We start from the raw sequence: 25,790 nt of genomic DNA, 5'->3' as shown, positions 1-25,790 counted from the left end.
AATAGAATTTAAAAAACGAACAAACAAACAAACAAACAAACAAATTTCTCAGCTTTTTTTTTTTTTTCAAATCTTATAAAGAAATAATGATTTGTGATGACAGGACTTTTCGAGGAGATGTGAAGTGCAGCATAAATCAACAGCACACGAGTGGAATGTGGTAATAATACTGAATACAAAGACAGGCAAATTTCTACATTTGATCCTAGGTTAATTACCGACAGATTTGGGGATAATGCTGTACTTTTAAAACCTCAATTACACAGGACTCAATGCTGCACATTTTTTATTCTCAGAAACTGTAATGACAATCACTGTTTGTGTCACAATGCAATTTCTATTGAGACAACTGTTAAAAGGGGCAGTGGAAGGATTGTGAATTCCTGGAGGGACTCTGACTACACATGATACAATAAATATCAGCGATGAACAGCTTCACTACAACTGCAGATGAATGGAATATTTTCAAATTTAGTTATGTAATTGGTGTTAGACATTTTATGTAAATTATCATGAGATACATGTATTAGTGTTTTTATAGTCTTCCTTTCTCCCTATGTGACTATAACCTATGGCACATCAATCAATGGCTGCAACACTATGGTATAATATGAAACAGAAAACCATACTACCCTTCATAATTCATTGCATATTTTTAGACTACCAGTACCACCAGATATATGAGTATGAGACAGGAGGTAAGACTGTCCTTAGCATGTAAAAAATATTTCATGCATTATACTGTATACGCTATATATTTCGCGGGGGTTTTATTTTCGCGAATTTCGCGAGTCGGGAGCTATTCGCGAAATTAACAACACGCGAAAATATTACCTTCCAAAATGAATCCCTTGCCTTGATGATACGAACATTTTCAGTACTTAGTATACCATGTCATGGCTTACCGAACAGATTATACTGGCTAAGCTTGTTTACGCACGTCCACGTCTACTTACGAGAGAGCCAATCCATTATCGCAAGGGGACCACTCGTCAGAAATCTAGCGCGATGGACTTAACCACTTCAAAAATGTTGAATTCTAACTTAATAGTTCGCATAGTTTGGTAAGTTTTTTTTTCATGCAGTGTATAACTAGTATCATTCTTATTTGCTAGTAAGTTGAAAATTCACACTTTCTTTGCCACTTCATATTTTCTCTGGTCCCCCAATCGCGAATTTAACCACTCGCGAAAATGTGTGACAGCGGCAATTCGCGAAAATTTATGTACGCGAAAATTACAGCGTATACAGTAATCTTCACACCCTTGATGAACACCTACAGGGTTCTCAGTTTGCAAGCTCCATCTGACCAACGTTAATTTATGTCTGCCATTTGTCTACCTGTTTTCACATAGATTACTACCTGCACATTTGACAATGATGATCTCCCATGAAACATATTACGCTGAAGCTTCACACCACCCACCAATAGCCTCTGCACACTTGGACGACTATTCCACCAAACCCAGTCAATTACAACAAATCCTGTCTGAATGGAAAAGGAAATGTTTGGATATTAATCAATGTGGTACACGTATCTCACTTGATATAGCATTACAAAAAGTAGAATTATGCTATGACTTGTGGTACAGTACATTCTCTGAACAAGTTTTACAAGGGCTGAAGGACTTAAATAATTGTTTGTACTTAAACATTAAAATAATATACATGTACTGTACAAGAGTACAAAGTACACCTTCCCTGGTATATCTCAATGTTGCTACTCTTGAACTAAATGTAATGAATTTAACATTACAGAGCAACAATCATTTCATCACTATCAGCATCCCTGTGAAGTGCTTACTTTAAAGTTTTTTGTTGACTGCATTCACTACAAGGTAGTGAAAAGATGCCTTGTGACTCTTTCAATTTCATCACCATGTATTCAGCTCATTGAATATGAGGCATCATGTGTTTTGTATCTATCAGTTCTTTCATTACCAATTTCCTGCTTGACATTGCGCTGTCCCTCAAAATAGTGAATGAATCTTTGGAGAAATTCAAGAAAAAATGCCTTGTGTCATCAAATTGGCAGCTGGGTGACAATCTCAAGTACAGTCAGACACTTAAGTGATATGCACCATGTCAGGGGAGAGCATTTCTTCAGTTATGAAGTTATCAAACACATGTTGCAGCAACTGCTCCCGCATACAACTGTCAACAATGGCAACATATCAAAGATGACAGGACTGGGGAAGAGGGACACGTCCTGGCTCACAACAGCCTTTCTTCTAGTCTGTCATTCATTGTTTGATCAGCAAGGACAACCTTAAAGAGATAGTGCATAGTATTTTATAATTTTTACTTTGTACTTTCGACACAGAAAACAAACCCCAAGGGTAGGGTGGAATCAAACCCGCTGAAACCAGGCGCATCATCTTACAAGTGTCTTTAAGAAACACATGGTGTCTGGGAAAATCACTATTTCATAATTAGCTGATAATTGATTTGAAACTATGCAAAATACACACGAGAAACGAGACTCATTTGCAGGTGGGCAAGGATTTAAAAGGATGGTGTAGTTTAGGTCAAGATGGGGCTTCAGATTTTTATTTTCTTTTTGGTAAAATAATGAGAAACTACTTACTCAGTGGGACTTCTCTCCTGTCCATGCAAAGCAAGTCGGGTACGAGGACAAACTTTGGAGGGGAGAGTGATCTTGGGCTGTAACTGACAGCACCCTGCTGCGTTCATCAAATGTGCGCATGCACAAAGTCTCATGTCAAGTGGCAGGGCTTGCCCCAAGGCCCGATTGTCACAAAGGCCTGGGGACAGCCGAGATAGTAATGTGGAAGGTCAGTTGTAAAAATGATAAGATCTCTCCTGACTACCCTTGTGACACGGGACCTAGTGTGAACATGGGGAAAATCAACTTCCTGATTGCCTGGGGCAACCACATCCATTGTTGGGCTAATAAAATACAGTGTACAATGTGGGCATTTTCCTGTCTAATACATTTCATGACTATCAAAATGTCCATTTAATGGAGTAGGGATTAATAGCTATTGCAATGTCCGGCTAATGCCTCTTGCAATTGTCTGTTTACATATGTGACACCTCTTTTAAGGTCGAGATGACTTTCTATGCAGCAGATGATTAATGTTTCATCTCAACTAGGATGACAGATCTGACAAATATTCTTATATCTCACACTAAAATTCCTAAAGCATGACATATGGTACAAATGTGGGGGAAATTATATCTGAACATTCATGAAAACAGATTTTGTTCAAAACTTCTGAGAAGGCAGAGCCCGAGTCCACCTTGTTAGCTTGCCTGTCAAACACACACAAAAATGTTTATACTGCAAGCATCGTGCAGTGGAACCAGCTATGACATATTCCTTAAAAATCTAATGGTTTCAGCCCTCCCAGAATAGCTGGTTTGGGTTATCTGTACACCTTCTTTCAGAAACAAAAACCAAACATAAAACACTAATATGTACATGCCTCACACCACTTCAAACACTAATCCTTTTCACACACAACATCATATACAAGGCATCCTATGCATATCATAATACTGCTTCATCTGAAACTATTTACATTAATGCGTAATTCTTGAGATTGCATACATTTCCTGTGCCAATCAACACAACAGCAGACTTACAAAAGATAGAGTACACACATTCTACTTTAACACTGCACATAACAGACATAGATTCCTGCCCTTAAGATAATTATACAAATGTACAAATTTTACTGTTTGAATACATCATCTGAAGACATACATATATTCTTTTTCGCAACATCAATGAACTTCTCACTATCCAGTTCTTCATTCATGTCTACTGGTCACTACAAATCTTCAAACGAGCCTCTAAAAGCTACATCATGATGTCCACTTCAGCCTAAGAACACTTGTTCTTGTGAGTCAATGGCAGTCAACTCCTAGTACAACTCTACCTACGTCTCGCTAGAATACAAACACGGATGGGTATCGACCACAGCTCCTGACACTGACATTACACAACCTGGGAGTTTTACAGATCACATAAACATACAAACACTGACAGCGAGGGGGACATAAATACAGGCAAGAGAGATCCCACAGGGCCTTAATTTGGTGTGTTAGTGATTTACAGTATACTGTATACGCCCAATATTTCATGAGGTTTTTATTTTCGCAAATTTCGCGAGTCAGGTGCTATTGGTGAAATTAAAGACACATGAAAATATTGACTCTGATCAAGCTATGAGTGTGACGGACGCGTATACATTTCTCCATTCGGTCCAGGACTCCATGATCGCAAATTTAACCACTTGCGAAATCGCCGGGAAGTTCCGATTTGTGAAAATTTAGACTCGCAAAATATATGGCATATACAGTATCATAACTCCAGTTTTCATTCTAGTGTCTGTGAATCATGGCACGGTCAATCCTGAATTGACAGGATTTGATTAAGCTTATACACACCTGTTGGAAATATTCACATAGATAATCTGATTTCCTTTGGCAACATCAAACAAAACATACGTGACCAATTGACAGTTTGCTGTTTGGAGAAATCCCCTCCCCCCCAAAAAAAAACCAAAAAACCAAAAAAACAAACAAACAAACAAACAAACTTGACAAATATCTCAACTAACTCATTCTGAATGGCTTGGCAACAACAGTAGAAGATGGGATAAGACTACAATGGCCTCTCAATCTAACATATAAGTCCCCTGGATCAATGACATTAGTCCCTCATCATTATGGCTTTAGAAAAGAAAATGCAGATATCACATAAGAAGCAAATTCAAATCTTCAAGGAAGGAAAAAACAAGTGACACTTCAATGAGAGTTTGATAAAATATTTTGTGTGTTCTAAAGATTGAATCCACAGCATTTCGTATTAAATGCAGGTCCTTACCTTGGAAATAACATTCACAATCAGATAGGGTATCAGTGCCCATGTTTAATTTGTTCAATTCATTCAACACTCCTTCACATTGTACCATTGCTGTAACTGAAGCCCCTAACCTTCTTGCCGGGCGAGTAGCCGCCCCCCGGGGGACTTCCCTCACTACTGGCGGAGTGGGCGTTGGCCCTGACTGGGGTGTGGGATGGGGTATGGAGGGAGGAGATGTCAACGGTCTGTTTGAGCTGGGAGTAGGACCAATGGAGCTGCTTAACCTCCTCCAGGTGGCGCTGTTTGGTTTCCTCCAGCTCCTTCAGGAGATGGTCATTGGTCGTCACCAGGGACCTGGGAAAGGGAGGCAGGGGAGAATAAGAGGGAGGAGGGATGAGAGGGGGGTAAGGGGGAGAGGAATGGAGGGGCGGGGGGGGGGGGGGGGTGGGGGTGAGAGGGAGGAGGGATGAGAGGGAGGTGTGAGAGGGAGGTAAGGGGTGAGTGGGAGGTAAGGGGGGATAGGAAAGAAGGAGGGGTTATGAGAAAGTGATAGAGATTGGGAATGAGAAAAGGAAGGGGTAAAGGGAAAGGAGGAAAGTGGGTCAGGTTGGGGGTTGGGTAGAAGATGAGGAGAAAGGGGGTATAGAGAGTAAGAGATAGGAGTAAGTTTTGGTGATAGGAATTGAGCTCCTACACTTATTACTTTCTCATTCTCTGCACAATTAAAATGTCTTTACTAGGTACTGTGCTTTTTTTTATCATGGACACTGAAACAGTGTTCCAGTACAAACTATTCAAATCTGATGATTGAATATCTTTTCAGGAAAATGTACAACATTTCCTGTCAAATCAGATTCATATCCAAATTTACCCTTTTAAAATCAACAGAATGGGTGTTGTTACTGCTCATTTAGAAAATATTCATTGGCAACTCACAAATATGCACTTTCCTTTGAGGCTAATTGTTAACACACGTTTGATTGCCATAGGTGCACCCAACTAACTGTTTAAATTTAAAGGAAACCAAAACCCAAAGAGCAATGTGGATTGAGTGAAAGCAGCAACATTAGTAGAACACATCAGTGAAAGTTTGAGGAAAATCAGGCAATCGATGCAAAAATTATTAATTTTTGAAGGACTGAGTGCGAAATCATGTACCATTGCACGAATAAAGACCATACACTATTTGTTTTATACAATACCTCGGACATCAACAGATGTGGTCCACACAGATTCTTGAATTTAGCACAGAAGTGGCAACCATTTTCCGTGAAAGGTGAGTGAGAAGCTGCACAGTCACAGTCACTTGTGTGTACGCACGTACGTACGTGAAACCGATAGGTTGAAGTTGTTTACAAAAATGAGTGACAAAAGTACGCACTTTTAAGCACGCTTGTAATTGCTGAGTGTGTGCAGCAAATGTTTGCTTATTGTGACATCAGAGCAATGTGATGGAACAAAAACTTGGGGGTCAAACGTGAGTTTAACATGGGAGTCAATGGAAATTGGTGACGTCAGCCATGCGCTATCCATTTTTGCTCAACAAAATTGCACGGCTGACAGCCACAGCGTGCGATGGAACCTTCAACTGAATGTCACGTGATGGGCAATCCACCAATTGGATAGCTACATTCTTTTTAGGTGTTGTATAATATGTGACATCCTATGGCAAACTACGATGCTATTTTGAATGATAAAGTGAGAAATGTTCTGCTCTGCTTGATCCTCAAGGTATGGTGTGATAAGAAACAGACTTACTTATGGCTCTCCTGTAGCATCGTGGCCAGCTCCTGGAGCTGGGTGAAATGTTTGAGCTGCAGCTTCAGCTTGTCATTCTCCACCTTCAGCTTCTCTCCCTCTCCTGACACGTCACCTGGAGGAAAGGATCATATGGAAGACAAATAATGACTAAAGTCTGGATGACTGAAGTGATGAGTGACTGTACAATAAAATCTAGGACCAAAATAAAATCCAGGAAAAGATGTTTCAAAGTTATTAACCCTATTCTAACTGGGCTATTTGAGACCAAGTTTTTACTGGGGGGGTCAATTTGACCCCCCCCCCCCCCCCCCCCCCCCTTCAGATCTCGGCCGCCGATCGCGCGATCGCCGCAAAATTTTGCCTGATTATAGAGCCGGATGTCAACTACAAGATTACATGGTCATATAAAAGAAAAATTTTGATTTTCTATTTTTAGTAAATTAATCATGCAAATTTACGCATGAAATCATATTTTCACCTATAACTCCATTAAAAAGACTGAATGATTGCTAAATTTTTGTGTAAGAGTTCCTCAAGACACATTGAACAATTTTCTTGTAAAAAATGGCACAATCAACATCAGTTTCTTTTGTTTTTTATTGTTTTGTTAATTTCTTATGTATTTCATTGACCTTTTGTTTTCTATTTTTTTGGCCAAAATTTGTTGCAGGCACTTTTTCAAGCTTATCTATATTAAAATTGATTAATTTCAATGGTTAAAAGTTGAAATAATCTAATTTATATCAATTTAACCAAAAAACACAATTTGCATTGGATTTGCACACGATTTCATGAATTTGAGCCATTTTCGGGTTGACATGCATACGCAAAACATTACGTAACTTCAGAACGGTGTACCCGGACATCGCAAATTTGGTCTCAAAATATGCGGGAGACTTCAAAGAAAAAAGTCATGAAACGACGCGGCAAAATCTTTGCATGTTGCGGAATCGCGACGCGAAATGTCGAGGGGGGGTCAAATTGACCCCCCTCCCCAGTTAGAATAGGGTTAATGCAATGTTCCAAATGAAATGGAATTTTGAGATGCCTAGTTACAAATGAAAAGGTACATTCAAGTGAGAATGAAAGAGTAAAAAATCTTCTTCCAGCAAGAACTGCATTCATGCAGCACTTTGCCTGAACATAGTGGTAACATTCTAGGCACTATTTAAGGAGTCACTATTGTAATGTTCACTACTACAAATTTTCATGTAACAGCTTCGCAGTGTGTAAGAAATTGAGGAGATACTGTGCTTATAGCAAATGAAACACAAACACTACGTCTGATTTTGTAATCATGGTCACACTTGCAAGTGCAACATCCTACCACAGAAATCAATCTAACATGCTGGGGATCTTTCCCATGGAATACGTGTATTTAATCATTTATAAGAACAACAATGCTATTCTCTCTACTCTAAGTGCTGCAACACTGGAAATACTCTGTTTGGCTATCAATGATAAAGTGCTGTATGCTAAAAAACAAAGGAAATTTTGTTTCTGCTACCGGCACAGTTATTGAAATTCAGGAACCTGGGGTTCATTGCACATAGAATCTTAAAGGGAAGGTATAGTTTTCGTTGAGATAGGGTTTCAGGTTTACAATGTTTTCTGATAATGACTTTTTGAGATAATGTCATGAGAAACCTCTTATGAAATATTGAAGAGCATATAATTCTAAGGGGATTGAAAGTTTATATGATGAAAATTGGTTTTAAAATAGCTGAGACATCCGAATCAGAGCGATCCTAATAAGAGGTGGGACTCACCTTTCATTAGGATCGCTTTGTCTTACTTTGTTTTTGGATATCTCAGCCATTTGAAAACCGACTTTCATGGAATAAACTCTAAATTATTCTTAGAATCATATGCTCTTTGACATTTTATGAAGTGGTTTCTAAGTATTGCACAAAAAGCTTAAAACTGAATCCTCATCTCAATCAATATGATACCATCCCTTTAAAGTCATAATGATTGGAGTCATCAAAAAACTTGCGAAAAGGTTCACAAATGATTGGTTGCTGCTGCCAAGCTGCTGCTTTGCCAGCTGCAGCTATTAACTGCTCAATGATTTGGATCTTTTCTCTCCACGCAACCCACCTCTGGTCTCTGTGTGGGAGAGATTTCTGAGTTCCGAGGACCTGGTCCTAGACTCAACCAGCTGTGACTGAAGGTCCCTGTTCTGGGCCATGGTGTCCTGGAGCTCTCGACGCAACAACTCCTGCAACAACAGAGAGACGGACAGACAGACAGACAGTCATCAAGCATGTTTCTGACAGATATACCGATACTAGCACGCAGTGACATCGGCAATACAATGGACAATCCCTTCACAGTCAAACATGTAATGTAGGAGCACACACTGTAAGCATACACTGTAAGCTCATATTGGGGCAATCTTCTCCTACATTGTACAATGCGCCAACTTGAAGTTAACTCACTAATTTGAAGACTATCTGTGAATAAACCACCCTACTCCATGAAACACAATGAAAATCGTTAATAACTTCATCTGCTATTTCAAACACTGTAAAAGCATGTTTTACTACTACAACTTTTCAGCATTCAAATTCATTGGAGTCATGTCACATATAAATTTACTTGACAAATTCTGGTCATAAGAGCAAAATTTCAGCAAAAAAAGTGCTACATGTTCCTTCAATTATCCAGACAAAAAAAGAAAAAATAATCAAGATAAAGATGTAATGTTCTTTGTGTCCAAAAGTGAAGTAACTTGAGTTGAATGCAATCAAGCATCTGTTGTCACCACAGATATTCAGATGTAGCACCTTCTCAAACCACAATAGTCAAACCTTTCATGAGACTGGTACCAGTGACTAATGGTTGCCATGACAACAGTTTCTGCGGTACATCAATCACACGCATCACATCTCTTGGCACAGCAAGTGCCAGTTAGCTTACACAATGGATATTGTCCCCCCAGATAAGTGGATGGTGCCAATACATCACTCAAACAAATGACACATCTTTCAGTGATGTCAGTGTAACCTTGCAGTGTATGTCAATGTTCATGTTAGGACAGTGCCATATTGAGGGGTGCCAACCTTGCGAATAATATGGCAGTACTCTGAGGACTAAACAGGCATAGTTTTGGTTGGAAAATAGTATTTTTCATGAAACCTGCAATATTTTTGGCCAAAAACAAAAACAAAAACACCCCAGCATTACATACTGCAAATACGTAACAGTCAGAACATTTGCATTGTGGATCATTAGAGATATTCTTCCATGATCAAATACTTTTGTGTAAACTGATGTTCACAAAGAAAGCAGTGTGGCATAAAACTGCAGAATAGTATTTTGGTACACAATGTGCACATAGCTGTGCGCAGCTTGCTAGCTGCAGGCTTTTTGGTGATGCTGCAAAAATGGTTACAATGACAAAAAGATTTTTTTTTTTCACACAAATCTTAAAACATGTAAGTATGCATTAATCTCAAAATAAGTCTGCAAACTGTAAAATATAACAGATTTAGACTTTTGTCTTTGAAAACATGCAGAATCTCCAAACTTCAATATTTGAAGTACTAATTTGGAGAGGTTATGAATCTCTTGCCTTAGCTTAAAGACCTATAACTTCACATAACATCATTTCAAATCCTTCGGACAGAACATTCCATATATTCTTTGTCACGTCAGTCGGTATCTTTACATTGCTTGTCACTGCTATCTGGGAGGAAGATCCACTACATTTATGACACTAACCACTTCTTTCTGTGCCTTGTCCAGGGCAGTCTGCAAATCAGCTCCTCCAAAGGCCTGTGAGGGCGCCCTCCCTGCCGGACCAAGTTTGCTCCTCAGTGCAACGTTCTCCTGGGCATAGCGGGCCACGTCTAGCTGCAACCGATCCAGCTGCTCCTGACTCGTGGTGCTGACCTCTGCCAGTAACTTCTCCAGGAGTCCATGGGCTTGGGCTGGTGGATGATGACAACAACAAAACATCACACAAACAAATAAGATACTAGATTGTATTCTTCTACAAGACCAAAAAAATCAATGTGGAAGGAACAATATACCTCTTCTAAATCACCGTCAATTACTGCTGGAATTTCACAGGGCAATATTCTGTATAGCAGCAAGTAGTTTTATGAGAGATTCTATTTAAAGTTGGGAGACAGAGGAAAAAAAGCAACAGCACAGAGTACAAGCAATATCATACATCAGATGCATTTCATCACATCTGCACTTTGGTATCCGAAATTGCTGACAAAAAGAAAAAACAACAATGACATAACTGAACAGGCACTTGAAGAAAACCTATGAATAATCACGAATATAGGATTAACAGCTAATTCAGTTGGCTAGGCTACATTTAAAAGCACATGTCATTGATTATGGAGTACATTTTTGTGAGCATTACACCAAGTAATTTAAATAACTTTATTACCCAGACAATACTCGCTACAATAACTACACAGGGTGGCCATAAATGTTCAAACGAAGAAATCATTGTAGCAACAGCATGTTATAGGACTCATGTAACATACCTTGAAACTTTGAGTGTGCATGCAGTGACTTGCTTCCATTCCAGTACCTGTCTACCAACCCAAGGAGACTGTCCATGAAGGTACTCTGAGCAGGCCCTGGAGCAGAGGTTGCATTCTGCTGTATGAAGGGACAATGGAAGCGAGGTTGGTCACAGATGGTAACAATCGCTCAATGGCTCATGTCTTTCTCTATTTACATGAGCATTGCCATTTGAACAACTGTCAACTAGCTGTTTGTCCTGTAGTATATCGACTATCAAAAAGAGTGGCATGCATATAATTTTATATAGATCTATTAGTCATCTATTGTTTCTTTGTAAACTCAGGTCTGCAAAATTCTTTCAATTTGATAAGCTATCTGTCCTCCAGGACCTCTCCCCTGTGACTCACACATGACAGATATTACTCATGTAATTATAAACATATGAGAATATGAAAAATAGTAAAATTCATTTGAATTTCACCTTGTTACGGTAACTTTCCCAAGTTATATGAATCTTTTGATGGTAAAGGCACCACAGTCTCTTAAAGGCATAATTTACCATTTGCAGAAGAAACAAAAACCCAGCATTGGTGTTTTAAAATAGTTCTAAAATGTGAGTTAGGGATAGAAACAACCACTGTAAAAATTTGAATCCGTATAAGCGATGCTAGGTATTGTTAAATGCACAAAATGTGAACAACAGTTATAATAAAACTGTTTCCAGACTAACCCGTCTACAGTTATGATTTAATGAGAAAGATACTGATATCTCCTTATATTTTAGGCTTTATTGCAAAAATTTTATATGGTTAGATGTTTTGTGATACAACTGACCTACACATATGCATCAAATGTGATATCTTGAACATTTTTTTAATCACTGCTTCCAAAGGTAAACAGGACCTTTAAAGCAATTTAATAAACGCAAACATGAACTGGCCCCAACTTTCTGGTGGTACGCAGCATAACCAGTACTGCTTTCAAAAAGGTAAAACAAATCTATATGCCTGTTGATTTTTGCTCTAAAATGAACTCACATACATGTATGCATAAGAAATGGAAAATAATGCTGTGGTAACATGATTTCAGTTTGGTAATGATGAAAATGTGAAATACTAAACATAATGGTACGCTGACAGTATTGCAATGTAAAAACATAATCTAATTGCAGTTGCTACATAATATTTCTTATTGACTATCAATAATCAACAAATCGGGCCATAGCAGTATCCATTGATCTTCCACAAAAGAGTGAATAGCATGCAGTTTGCTGAGAAATATGATTGCTAAGGCACAATCATTCATCATGTAATGTTCTACCCACTTGCTTTTGAATGGAGAGGGCTCTTCAGGAATAAAAGTTGGGTACACTGACTTTTATCATCCTAGTCCTTTCATCTCAAAATACTCCAAACAGCTCATCATCCAGGCAAATCACATCATCAGCCAGACAAGTTTCTTGGTGGACCCTTCTGATGCATTGCAAGCAAATTCCAAAATGGTGGAAGATGGAAATTTGAGCCCTTCTGAGAAATACATTTCAGCTTTAACAACTACAAAGCTGCATTGTACGATTAGTAATGCCCACACCAAGGAAGAAGATGAGAGATGGTAGCATACCTTTGTGGAGACTCTCTGAACTGGAGGTGGCTCACTATACGTGTCACCTGATCGGTCACCTGACCCACTGGATGGATGCATGTCATAGGAGGATGAAGACAAGGTCTCTGCTCTTTCACCTGGAGAGATTAAAACCAATTTAGATTCAAGAGGCTATATATAACATAAGTATCTCAAAACATAAGAGAGTGATGCCTCACGTAACAGAAACCTACAACACAGCAAAATCAAACATACAAACAAACAAACAACAAACACAAAAATCACATTAAAACCAACGACCCAATACTCATACCTTGACAGTGTTTCTACCACCATAACTTTGTGTCATTCTTGTTTCATGCATACATTAATTTGTAAGCAACTGTGGAGAAATTGATAGCTGGATAAGATCCAAATTAAGAATTCCGTAAAGCCACCATTTACTCTTGAGTTGTGCAAACAAGTCAAACTTCAGTCTAACTAGTGTGGTGACATATTCTCCTTTACTTCTGCTTATTAAGTTTTGAAAAAAACTTCTGTTACAGAAATGAGAATACATAATACAAATGAGATCTTAAAAAGGTTTAAAGTCTGTTGACTTTTTGAAGTGCATTTAAGCCTAAGGGCTAATAATGCTGATAATGCTTGAAAAAAAAAAAAAAAAAAAGAGAAAAAGCTCACAGTAAAGGTACTGAATTCTCTGCTCAAAAAAGAATTAAATCTTACTTGATTTGGGGTTTGGAGTGAAGTTCACTTTGGAAGAGAAGGCAGTGTAGGCATCGTCCTCATCTGTGAATCTCAGATTGGGGTCGACTCTTCCTCGGCTATCCACCTCGACCCTTGACCTCTGATGACCTTGCTGCCGCTGTGACCTCTCCGCATCTGGTAAATGTTGGGATGGTTCTGGGGACGGGGTTAATAGGTGATGAACGTGATGAAGTGAGGTGTCTGACATGGCGACGGGGTGTGGTGCGGCCCTGCCCGCTCCAGGTGAGTCTGGTATGGGAGGCTGGTCCACTAGGGGATTCCCCCTCACTGTTGCCGACGGGCGGCTAGTGTTAGTAGCTGAAGAGGCAGTGGTGATGTCAGTGAGGGTGGGTGAGACTGAGACAGTGGCTGAAAGGGAAAGGGAAGAGGGATGAGTGGGGCGAGGAGGGGAGGCATGCAGGTTACTCTTGGAGGAGTGCAGGGGTCTGATAAGGGTGTGAGGAGAAACACGCAAGGGGGTGGTAGTAGCACAAGAGGTTGGCAAGGAACTATCATCATGCAACGAGAAACTGTACGAAGCCGCTGTGTTTCTATTTTCAGCTTTAGGATCAGTCAGCTTTGCTAGTGCATCTGTCTTTAGGTCCTTTCCCTGAGTCTCACTAAGTATTGAACTTTTCTTAAGCGGTGTAGTAGAAGGGGTATGTGTTCTAGTGTCATCAGTGAAAAGCTGCTTGCCCAACCTCCTCCCAGTCCCAATGACCAGACCAGAGTATCTGTCCTCTTGAGGAGTTGATATTAAGGCTGATGTGTGAATCAAATCAATCTCATTAGATCTAGAGGAATTAAAGTACTTTGATGGGCTACCCATGCTTACATTCGAGTTTGAAAGCTCTGTTTTTAATGTACCCGTCTTGCTTGGTGGTTCCAGCATGCTCTTCTCTGATGTCAAATCAAGCAACTTCTCTAACTTATCAAGAGATGAATTCAATTTATCTGATTCTGGGTCTCTGGTGTCTGCAACATCCCCAAGCAAAAAGCTTACAGATTTTTTGGATTCTTTTGCAAGAGGAGAAGAATTTGTGTTAGTACCTTGCCCGTCAGGGGATGATGTTAGTACAGTGGTCTGGCTAAGTGCTTTGGCCCTGCTGAGAGTTTGCAGGCGAATTGATGAGTAGATGTCGCCAGCCTTAATAGGACCTTTCTCCCTCTGAGAAGCTGGGATGCGGGGGAGTTCAGCATAATCCACGTCACTCAATTCAGAAAGGGAGAAGTCACTTCTAAAGGTTGATACGCTATGAGGGGGAGACACTTGACCTATTGAGCCTACACCACTGGGGCTTGTTACTGTCTCTTTTGAGGTAGCAGTGTTCGGAGAGTCACCAGCAAAGTCCAATTTCCTCCTGCCCTCCAAGGGAGAGAAGGACAGCCTCGCATTTCCAAAGTCGGTGATGCCATCCCCCATGAGGCTAATAGTGTCAGAGGGTGAGAGAAGGTCTCGATGCTCAACCTCAAAGGCCTTCCTGTCCTTGAGCAGGGAGTCTGAGGGTTGCCAAGTTTGTGAAATGCTCCTAGTGATCTCCTCGACCAGAGTGTTAGTGTCTGTTGGGGATGGTGGGTCATCGTGCAGGGTGGTGAGGGGGTCTCTGACTGCGAGAGGAGGGGAGGATTTTGGAGGGGAGGGTTTTGCAGGGGACAGGTGGGTGCTGTGGAAGGAGTCACCAAGGGGGTCCAAGGGGTCCATGTCTAGGAGACTTCCTGTGGAATCACTGGCAAGTGAGGTGTTGGCTGCCTGAACAGTGCCTAACGCTATGTCTTCAGTATAGGCAATGCACATTCATGGGCAAGGGGAGATTCACAAGCACCAAAGCACCAGCAGAAGCAGGTTTTGAAAAGGAACACGGCAGGCACACATGGCAGAATTTAGAGGCACACAGAAGCAGTGGTAAAAGTCGCAATCCAGCATAACATCAAGTGAACAAAAGATGCCAATTTTTGTTATAGTAGTTCAATATTTCGCCAGTTACACAGCCAGCAGTTTAATTGTTGCAATGTTTTACACCAGTTTGCCAGAGTTGGACCGAACGTCAGCAATTACACCAAATTTTCCATCATGTTGGGAGTCAGAGAGACAAAAGAAAAATTAGAGGCACGATGTGAATTATCAGCATTTTGATTGGGCAAATTGAAAGTCAGTGACACAAATACAGACAGAATGGATCAGTGCACAGAGAAATGGGTAAAAGAAAAGGAAAATGCAGTGAAAATGTTGAGTGGGCCTTAGAGTCCCACAGACTTTGATGATTCATATATAATTGATGTGATTGGTTGGTAAGAATACAAAAATAATAGTGCAATGTATGAGGATTAGAATAACTCCACAGAATAACCTATCAATCAATAATGTCATCAAGTGTAAATATAGTGTGCAAAAATCCACTTGTTCAATTATGAGCTCTTGATGCAAAGTGCCAATGATGAATTTGAATTGAAATTTTGCCAGTAGCATGAAGTGAAACTAAGGGTAGAGTGTACCAGAATGCAAGTTCAAATACTACTCCATAACCTGAAGACCAGTAGAAGATTCATTGGAATTACAAAAATTGGGTTATGGGATTCTAGAGTTTCTCTTGTTCTCATAAAACAGTGATGCATTATGCAAATTAGATGAAATGAGGGTGTTACTGCCTCACAGCTCTGCGATTGGTTTGTTCAATCTAAATATTATAGTGCCTAAAAAACACACACACCATACTCTGGGATGATAATTTAGCACTTTAAGCCCCTCCCTCTTTAACACACCAGAGCTAAGTTTTACAACAATACAGTAATTTAATTCTACAGAAATCATTGATTGCAATTTACAATGAATCACATTGCAATGTAAGTGACTATTTGTGTGCTGATCTGTAGAACACTTATTCGGGCATAATATCACCAACCTCCCTAATTTGTATATGAGGTTTTGGACTAACACTACTGTTTCTTGAAAGCATGTGAAACTTCAACATGAAATCAATATCTCTCTTATGCCTGACTATGGGACTCCTACTGTCCTCTTTGATCTATTTTTAAAAATATCATTATTATCATATTCTTCTCATTAGGGTCAATTTGAAATTTAGGTAGCTCATTTATCAACAAATAAGATTTTCAACATTATGAATTACAACCATTGAAGTACATTGAATCTTACTACATTGTACATAAAGACCATAGCGTAAATTCTGTGTGCAGGAGAGTGAATATGAAGAGTTAAATGCAATAAGCATGGATATTAGAGCCAATGATTAGAAAGTAACCATTCAGTATGCATGCTACTCTATGAAAGAATGAATATCTGGGCCCCAATTCATAAAACTTGTTATCAATAACAAGTTACAATAGTTGTTATAAGCTACAGAAATCCTTGCACCTGATTGGCTGAGAGCAAACTTGTCATAGATATGTGGCAGTTGTTTCTGATAACGAGTTTTATGAAATGGGACCTGGGTCTGTTCGATGTATGAGTAAATCTAGTAGGTGACTATGATTAGATACGCTTGAATAATGGTACAAAATAAAAATGGTGGTTTCTCACTGTAGTATACCCTCATGACCAAGGAATAATGTGAGGACATTCAAATCTATAATACTATTGTGAAACTACATGCAATGCTACATTTGAACTCCTACAGCATAAAGCTATTTTGACCATCTATGTCCAGTCCAGATTTCCTCTTGAGTGTGTGAAAGAAATGCTATTGATTGGGACATTGTATTATTAATTGCAATCTATGATCTTAAAAAAAAAAAAAAACACTCACACAAAAAAAGTTGTATGAGTAAGTGAAACAGGTAGAAAAGTCTCTCTCCAAATCCAAAAGAAAAAAAAGAAAGAAAAAAGAAACACACCACAGTACAAACAGCCATGAATAATATCCCACAAAAATTCAGGATCATTGTATCTTGTTGTGATATTACAAATGAAGGTGAAAACCACTTTCATCACCAGCACAATGATCTTTGCCGTTCTAGAATTTGCTATTGTAAGGTTGCCAACATTCACAAATCAAAATCAGCCTTGCCATTCCAAAGAGCTATGAGATGCTTGTGTGGTACATGCATCTCATTAGGTGGAAATAATTTCAGAAATCTCAGAGGATTTTACATTCTCTTGACAGGATGAGAAGAAAATGGTTGCTCGTTTAGGGAGCCTTCTGCAGAATAAGTGATTATAATGGACTGAAATTAACAATTGATGATACATGATGACATAAATGGTATCCCGGGGTACCAAATAAAAATCAGCCATTTTGTGGAATTATTTATCTCTTTAAAAAGGTTGTACCCTGGGTGCCAAAAGGAGGAAATTATTTTGGTGCTGGAGCTAGCGCGCGCTAGCCACTGCACTGCACTGCACTGAAGCACACGCTAGTTGTAGCACAGCGTGCCATGTGGCATGGGAATGACTATGTACACGCACACACAGTGCATGCATTTTTCTCTGGCTGTCCTCGAGTGGACGTGAGGTGGCGCTACAAAACACGGTAACCCAGGGTACTACGGTACCCCGGGGTAACGCGTGATGCATCATATGGTGAAATTTACACTCAGCAGACTATGACTGTTAAATCAAATATTGAATGTACAACTTTTTATTTAAGTTCAGTAGATAAGGATGGTTTAGGGGGGGGGGGGGAACCTCATAAGCCTTTGCATTATCAAGGTATGAGCATGAATATTGACAAGCTACCGGTAAATGCTAACATGGTTCACTTTGCAAATTTGAGGTGAGAGCAAAGATGACCATGGATGACTCACCTGTATGGTATGAGCCACGGTCCCTCTCAGTAAACTGACCGGAGGGTGCTTGATGACCAATACTCCTGTGGGGTGGGGTTCTCTGGCTGTACAGTCTTGGGTAGTCTGTTTACAACAATCAATAAATGGGATTGTTACTACAGTGCACTCCCGTTATAACGAACACAGTTACAACGAAATTCCTGTTATAACGAAGTAAAAATTCAAGCCGCAACATTATCCACTCTATGTATTTTTATTGCTTGTTTGTTCGCTAATAACGAAATTTCAATATAACGAAAGAAAACTGCCAGTCCCGAGGACTTCATTAAAACGGTAGTCCACTGTACTCCAACTATCAAATGTTCTTCACACTGGACTATTATGAATGCATATTGAAGAAACCTGGTATCATATCAAAGCCCTCTACAAATATTTGTTAATTGAAAGAATGAAAGGTGTGCTATGATAAAACACAAAACAAAACAAACAATAGCGATGGCTTTAAAGACAAAAGAAAGGCTGGGGGAAGGAATGGAACAGTTTACATTTTATTTTAAAATTTTGGAAGAAGGAATAGTCTGCAAAGTCTGTTGAGCTTGAGAATTACCAGGTTGTTTAATGAAGAGGGAATACAACAAAAATGCAATCCATCCAATACTAGGAGAAACAAACTGACATGGAAGGAAGATATTTTGTAGAGACATGAGAAATACAAAATTCTCCATACACTTTAAAGATGATCATGCAGATGAGATGGCACTATTTGGGGGCATATTCTTATTGAACCATATAACAACTGAAATGACAAAGTTTACAGGGTGTGTACAGTTCTGGTCGAGGTGAAGATTTAGCTTTTAAAGTTTTGTGAGATATTCAGAAATCGCTCTATGAGATGTCAAAGAGCATGCAATTCTAAGGGGTATCAAAAGTTTATTCAATGAAAATCGGTTTTGAAATGGCTGAGATATCCCAAAACAAGGTGAAACAAAGAGACACTAATAAAGTTGGGGCATGTCGCCTTTTATTATTAGCACTTATTTTGACATCTCAGCCATTTGAAAACCAATTTTCATCAAATTAACGTTGAATCCTTCTTAAAATTACATGCTCTTTCATATTTTATAAGAGGCTTTTCATCACCTCACTTAGGAATGTTCAAAACATGAATCCCCAGCTCAACCAGTACTGTACAGTCCCTTTAAACCCCCCACTGATGTACATCAAAAGCAAAGAATACTGGTGCCAGTATACCAATTCTTTGGCCAGTATGCATGGCATCATTGTCTCATGATTCATCATGATTGTGCCAGGGATTGTGACAAAACCTACATTGGACAAACTGGATGGTCGCTCAACAACAGATCACATGAACACAAAGGGGCATGTAGACTAAATTATCCAGGCCATTCAGCCATTGCAATGCTTGCCATTGACACTAGCCATAACATTGGGTGGGATGATGCCCACATAATTGACTCTGAAGCCTACTTATGGCCAAGGCAAGTCAAAGAAGGGATCTGGATCAGGCAGACTAATCCTGCTGTGAATAGGGACCCTGGAGACACATTGTTACCTACTGTATCTACCATGGTATGCTCCAGTGATCCCAAAGCATCACCACACAGACAACAAAGGGATCACTTGGATTGTGATGGAATTACTTGGATTGAGAAAGTCTTCAGCAGTGGACTGAAGCTCATCAGCCAAATATAAAGGTTGGTTGAAGCTCAAAAATTTGTCATTATACATCTTTTCCTAACCAATAAAAGTTTTCTGTATCGTAATATGATTAAGTAAAGCACTTTAGTCCATCAGCATTCCCACAGCTAACAACTAAGTAATAGTACAATCACTATGACATTAACATTCCCTTGAGTGGAGGCGGCATATAGGAAGTAGACATTTGCACTTGAAACACATGAATTAGTTTGATAGATTGGTTCATACGTGTTCTCCTAAACGAGCACACTCTATTTGTTTTGGTTTAAATTTAAAGGGGCATTCCAGGCCATTCTCATAATTTCACTTCATATAAGAACATAAATCGACAGCTCCATATATTGATTTGTGGAATTTATTGTGGTCCTTGAGCAGAGAAACCAATACTCTGAAAAATCTTCAACAAATTACACTGAACAGTGTTGATGACATAAGAGACTCACATATTTCGGAAATGTAGAAGTGTAATTCAATTACAATGGATACTGCTTGCTGAACAAGTTCAACTGTGTGAAATCTATGCATGCCTTTTCCTTTTGTTCTGCTTCCTTGAGCCTCAACTCATGCATTCTTATGGTGAGGCTGCCACATCATCATCTTTTTTCATTGCAATTTGTTATGAATTTTGACAACATTCTTGTTCCTCACCCCAATCACTATAAATTCTGACACCCTGTACTCAGTATAACTAATTCACAGTTGTTCAAATGTAAAAATCTCAAAATCATCCTTTAAAAGAACCAGGGAAAAAGAGGAGAAAAAATGGTCTCAGCATCAATCCAAGAGATGGTTGCTACCTTGACTGGACTGTACATCCACTGATGGAAGTCCCGATGCAGAGCCTGTGATTGGCCGCGGCTTGGACAAATCTCCGTCAGTCCTAGCCAAAAGGTCAAGGAGGTCACTGTCATCATCCTCTATGACTGAGTGGATTAGAAAAGAAAAGACAAGAAAATGACAAAATTGAACAAATCACTCATGATGTGCAATGCAAAAGATCTACCAGTCTGGATAGACGTCTGACTTGAAGACTGTCAGGAAACGGATTGTACTCCTGAGGTTTTCATTTTCTTCAGTTTGTCTCCCTCTGACAAATCATGAAAATTGTAAGATCGCAACTGCTGATCTGTAATTTAACAAACATGTCGGAAAAAGGAACCCCGCGACTTGAACCTGTCATCTACTGCTGTACTACTGAACTTTGTCATCAAACCTCAACCTTCACCCCTCTACTTAATATTCTCTTGCAGATTGTACTCCTGTCTGGGTTTCGTAACCTTCTATAAGTCTACAAGTGAAGAGGCATGCCATGTATCTGTAGTGACAGTTGCACTTGGTGTCAGTATGACCTGCTTACCTGATCTCCCTACGAGTCCTCTGACGTGTTTGGTCCTGGGCAGTTCACTTCTTCGCGTCTCTCTGGCTGGAGAGGGGGCGTGCTCCGTCATACTGGTTGCCTGCAACAAAAGACAAACCAACAGAAACACAGTAGAACATACTTCACACACAAACTAAACAAAAATGGCTAAAGGGGCATTCAGCCCACATGAATCTAAAAACATCTTTCACACACTTTCTTCCACTGGTGATCAACTCTGCTAAAAACAAATTAATGAACAAAAGAGCTATATCTCACCTGATCAGTATCAAAATGGAGTAGAGCTGACTTTCTCTCTGATTCTCTGACCGAACGGTCATCTGAAAGAAAATGACAAATTATGATAATTGGTACCATACACTGGTATTCTGCAAAATCTACACACACACACCTTTCACTGGACTAAAGACAGAAATAAAACTCGTGAATATTGGTCTTGACAAAGTGTTTGCGCACTATCATATTCATTAAACAAGCATTCGAACAACCATAACAAATCCTATGGGTTATTTGATTGCTTGTTTCAGACTTTTTTACCTTACAAAGAAAAAAGGGGGAAATAATCCTTATCACTGACAGAGACATATTAATACAATTGTACTATCAGTTATCACAAACATAGGTTGATGGCTGTTTAACAGTGCATTGCCTACTTGCAGCATTAGACTGCTAGTATCTGATTTATCCATTTCCAATATCTGCCCCTAAAATAAAATTTTAACAAAAAGCAAAAAAAAAACAAACAAACAAACAAACAAAACAGAACAGAACAGAGAGAGAGAGAGAGAGAGGGCATGTGATTGGTCTCCACCTGTCACTTATATGCTCCCAACTGAGAGACAAATGAGTCTTCCACACATGCCACTGACCCATCCTTACCAAGCTTCCTCAGGTTGGGTAGCATGTGGACGAGGTACAGCCTGTAGTCTGGCTCATTCTTGGTGACCGGGTTGAGCCTCAGGTCCAGTTCTTGCAGACTGGTGTTGTGTCGCAGCCTACTCAGCTCTTGCAGGGTGCTTACATTGTTGTAGTACCTGTGTCACTCAAAGGTCAAGGGTCATTCAAGGGATACTGGAATTGAGGAGTGACTTGATCTACTAATTGAAGCATTTTCTCAGCTCAGAGATGAAATTAACTCTATACAACATCACATTTACCAATGCAGCTGATCAATTAGTGTCATCATGTGTGACTTGTGTAACAGTGAAATGCAGATAAAATTTTTCATAGGGTATGCATGATCATAAGATCATAGTGGCAGTTAGAGTTGCCTGGTTATAATATATCATCTACCTCATCAGAAAATATCCAGAACTGCAGCTAGCAATATTTTTGCCTACAAGAGAAGATGATTAAACATTCAACAGCCGCCAGTTTCTCAACTTCTAAGCAGTCATTTGTCTTTATTGTGACAAATTGGCTTTTTGCTTGTATCAAGCCCTTACACTGTATGTCCAACACATGGTAATTCCCTTAAGAGTCAATACATGAAACATATTTCCCATACACATTGGGATAATACAGAATCGTCTACATCTGCATCAACAATAACAATGACAACAATAACAATGACAACAGCAACAACAGAACCAAGTACTAAGTATTGACCGATTCTGTGACGCGCTATGTGTATTTTTGGCATGGGCAGTGCCATACTGGGTGTATCATCCGACCCCCCTCCGCACTCCCCCACCCCTCTCCCTACATTAGCACGCGCGCAGAATGAAAAACTGCTTTAGCCAATGGGCGTCTCGTACTGAGTGCGCGAATGCTTGCTAGTGCGCGAACCTTTGTTACAAGTGCGTGATAAACACGTTGCCCGGGGGTGGGGGGAGAGCAGGGGGGTCGGCTGATACACACCGATACACCCACTATGGCTGCGCCCTGTGACGTAAAATGTCTGCTGCCCTCAACGAACCCGAATCGGTCAATAGCAAGGATACAGGTTAAGCTTCTCCAGGAGTGTGAGAAACTGCAAGCCCTGAAGACTTTGGAGAGCATTGCGGGACAGGTCCAGCTGTTTCAGGCGGGAGAAACTGGCAAGAGCATTACCAAGGTTGGCAATTTTCTCCTGGTAGGTTCCTGGGAGAGACAGCGACCTCACATCCTCTGCAATTTGAAATGAAGCAAGCCAGAAATAATACGGGAAGGGTTGGCTTGCCAAAAGGCAAGGTTTTTGTTTATTTGTTTGTTTTTCCATTTATAATACATATTCACGATGAGGCAATTCACACATCTTCAACCTGAGCAACTAGATTCTAGTCAATCGTGAATAACACACCACTCCTGCACAGAATCAAGCTCAAAGAGTTGATAGTAATTGGTATGATTTCAGCCTCCTTAGGATTCTAGTCTTCTTGTCTTGTCCCGAGTCTTCTTTGATAATTTCTCACTTGCTTGGCCTACTTGGAAGGCCGAGTAGCCATCATGATGGTAGGAATACTTGGATTCAGTCACTCATCATGTTCAATTGAAGAACAGTATGACAAACCTAGGGCTGTTAGTGCTAGGTTACAGTGAGAGTCTGCAAACTGTAGTGTATATAGGGATTTCTTGTGGTATACACCACACACGGCTGTCTGAAAGAAATGCAATGTACAAATTAGATTTAGGAAGCACGCTTTTATTTCTGAAGCCAGATTACAAAGAATATCAAACAAAATATCTCATAATATAGATCTAGTCTCCAGTACATGTATATCTAGAAAACATCTACATTGTATAATTATTCTTACAATGATAAAAAAAAAAGAATCTGTTTATCCAGAGGATTTTCTTTTTAAAATCATTTTTTGACTCTGAGGATTCAATGTAGCCATACGTGGCGTGCGGAAAATATCCCCAATGACATGGACAAATTAAAAGTAAAAACACTCCAATTGAGGCCATGAGGCAGGCTTTGTAAAGGGTGCCAATTTGCAGGAGGGGCCGTTTTATTCATTGATGAAAAGGCCTGATCAGGTGTAGACAGAAAGATCCATCTGTCCATAGAAATCTTTTATTAGACGCAGTCTCCAAGGAACATATCCCCGACGGCCAGATAAGTATCTTTATGTCAAAATAAGGTGTCACTGACACTGACATTTAAAGGGGATGGCTAGTAACTGATCAGTGGGAATCAGTGGGAATGCTGAGGGATGATTGTTCCAATCCTTGTGGGATTCATTTAAGAGTTCATTATATATCTATTCTTGTGTGAAAAGTATTTGCTTCAGAATGGTCTCATATTCAAGTAATGTGCAGTTTAATGTTTCCAGGTAAGCGTCCCTGGTCAGTGACGGGGCATTAATCTGCACATTACTTGAATATGAGACCGTTCTGAAGCAAATAATTTTCACACAACAGTAGATATATAATGTACTCTTAAATGAATCCCACAAGGATTGGAACAATCATCCTTCAGCATTCCCACTGATCGGTTACTAGCCGTGCATGATTGAAGGATTAAGGAATAACACTTGCTAATTCTCCTGCTTGTGTTCTGAAGTGGGACTAAGCACAAATGAGATTATTTATCTGTTTTTTAGTGTTTTACCTCCGATCCCTGTTTAGCTGTATTATTGATGTCATTGATGACTGAAAGTGCCCCTGCCGCAAACATGCAGAGTTGTTTAGATCTACTCGAGACAAAATACACCACAGACTGATCTTTGCCTTTGCTGGGCTGTGTATAGTTATGTCATTCTGCTGCTGTGACTCTGTATAGTCTACTGCATTGGGGATTACTGCACTACTGCATCTGCATTTAGACCCCTAACGTTACTGAGGATTTAATCAAAACATCACTGACACTGTGACTACACAATCAATGGGTGCTGTAAATTTACTTTTGCTGTGCTTTGCGATGCGACGAACATGTATATCATATAAATTAGATCTAACGTTATCGTTAGATCTAGTCGTAGCTCGGTTGCGTAGCTCCACTCTTTTGCACTCTGCGCAAAAAGGGCAGCTGGCACTAAATTTACACTGCACTGGCAGCTGCGCTAGCTTGGCAAAGTGAGCGAAGTATATTTTCAGTATCATCTAGCTTTCAAATGATCACTTATTTCACACGTATAAACTGCTACTTACCCAGGTTATCATGAGTCAGCTGGACCCTTTCTCGGATCCAAGCCTCTGTTAGAGTGAGCGACATCTTCGAATTTACCGCTTCGCGACTGTTCAAACGCCACCTATTATACTATGGGACTAACGAGCAAGTCAAAAAGTCAACGAATACAAACGTCAGTCACAGCTTGGACTTTCTCGCACGATCGACTGTCAATCTCGTGCCAATGTTAGTCTACTATAGACTAGAATTATTGTTTTTTTACATGAAATATTATTACAATGTTGTGTTTCTAAACATCTACAAGAACTACATTATCAAAAAAATGGTTCATTGTGCTATTTAAATTTTGTCATATCACTGAATATCATAAATATAATCAGTTTTCTGCGGTTAAATCATTCGTCAGATCTCAAATCGATATGAAGGGGCTTAGAAATAAGACTATCTAGACGGCCGTTGGT

The 25,790-nt window shown here is 39.7% G+C and overlaps 1 protein-coding gene across 1 annotated transcript; it reads right to left on the bottom strand.

Annotated features, from left to right (window-relative positions):
• Positions 1 to 4,837: 4,837 nt before the first annotated feature.
• On the bottom strand, positions 4,838 to 25,458 carry LOC139725679 (uncharacterized). The gene is made up of 14 exons (XM_071636769.1): positions 25,350 to 25,458; positions 23,219 to 23,384; positions 22,155 to 22,309; positions 21,534 to 21,595; positions 21,255 to 21,354; positions 20,695 to 20,820; positions 18,197 to 18,301; positions 13,415 to 15,208; positions 12,707 to 12,816; positions 11,104 to 11,221; positions 10,322 to 10,530; positions 8,696 to 8,816; positions 6,593 to 6,707; positions 4,838 to 5,188 (listed from the first exon to the last, which is right to left on the bottom strand). Exons 1-14 carry the CDS (start codon positions 25,411 to 25,413, stop codon positions 4,930 to 4,932), a joined length of 3,504 nt encoding a protein of 1,167 aa, XP_071492870.1. The 5' UTR covers positions 25,414 to 25,458; the 3' UTR covers positions 4,838 to 4,929.
• Positions 25,459 to 25,790: the final 332 nt, after the last annotated feature.

Source organism: Diadema antillarum, unplaced genomic scaffold (assembly GCF_040938485.1).
Source record: "Diadema antillarum isolate AM-2024a unplaced genomic scaffold, OU_Dant_1.0 scf00000017, whole genome shotgun sequence".
Taxonomy (NCBI): domain Eukaryota; kingdom Metazoa; phylum Echinodermata; class Echinoidea; order Diadematoida; family Diadematidae; genus Diadema; species Diadema antillarum.
Note: the sequence above shows the minus strand (reverse complement) of the source record. Positions and strands in the feature narration are given on the sequence as shown.

Excerpts from the sequence above, each read along its gene's own strand:
- LOC139725679 (XM_071636769.1), bottom strand. The coding sequence starts at position 25,413 with ATGTCGCTCACTCTAACAGAGGCTTGGATCCGAGAAAGGGTCCAGCTG. Across the intron at positions 20,821-21,254 it reads AGGACTCGTAGGGAGATCAG|TCATAGAGGATGATGACAGT; the intron begins GTAAGCAGGTCA and ends TAATCCACTCAG. Across the intron at positions 18,302-20,694 it reads GGATGTACAGTCCAGTCAAG|ACTACCCAAGACTGTACAGC; the intron begins GTAGCAACCATC and ends TGTTGTAAACAG.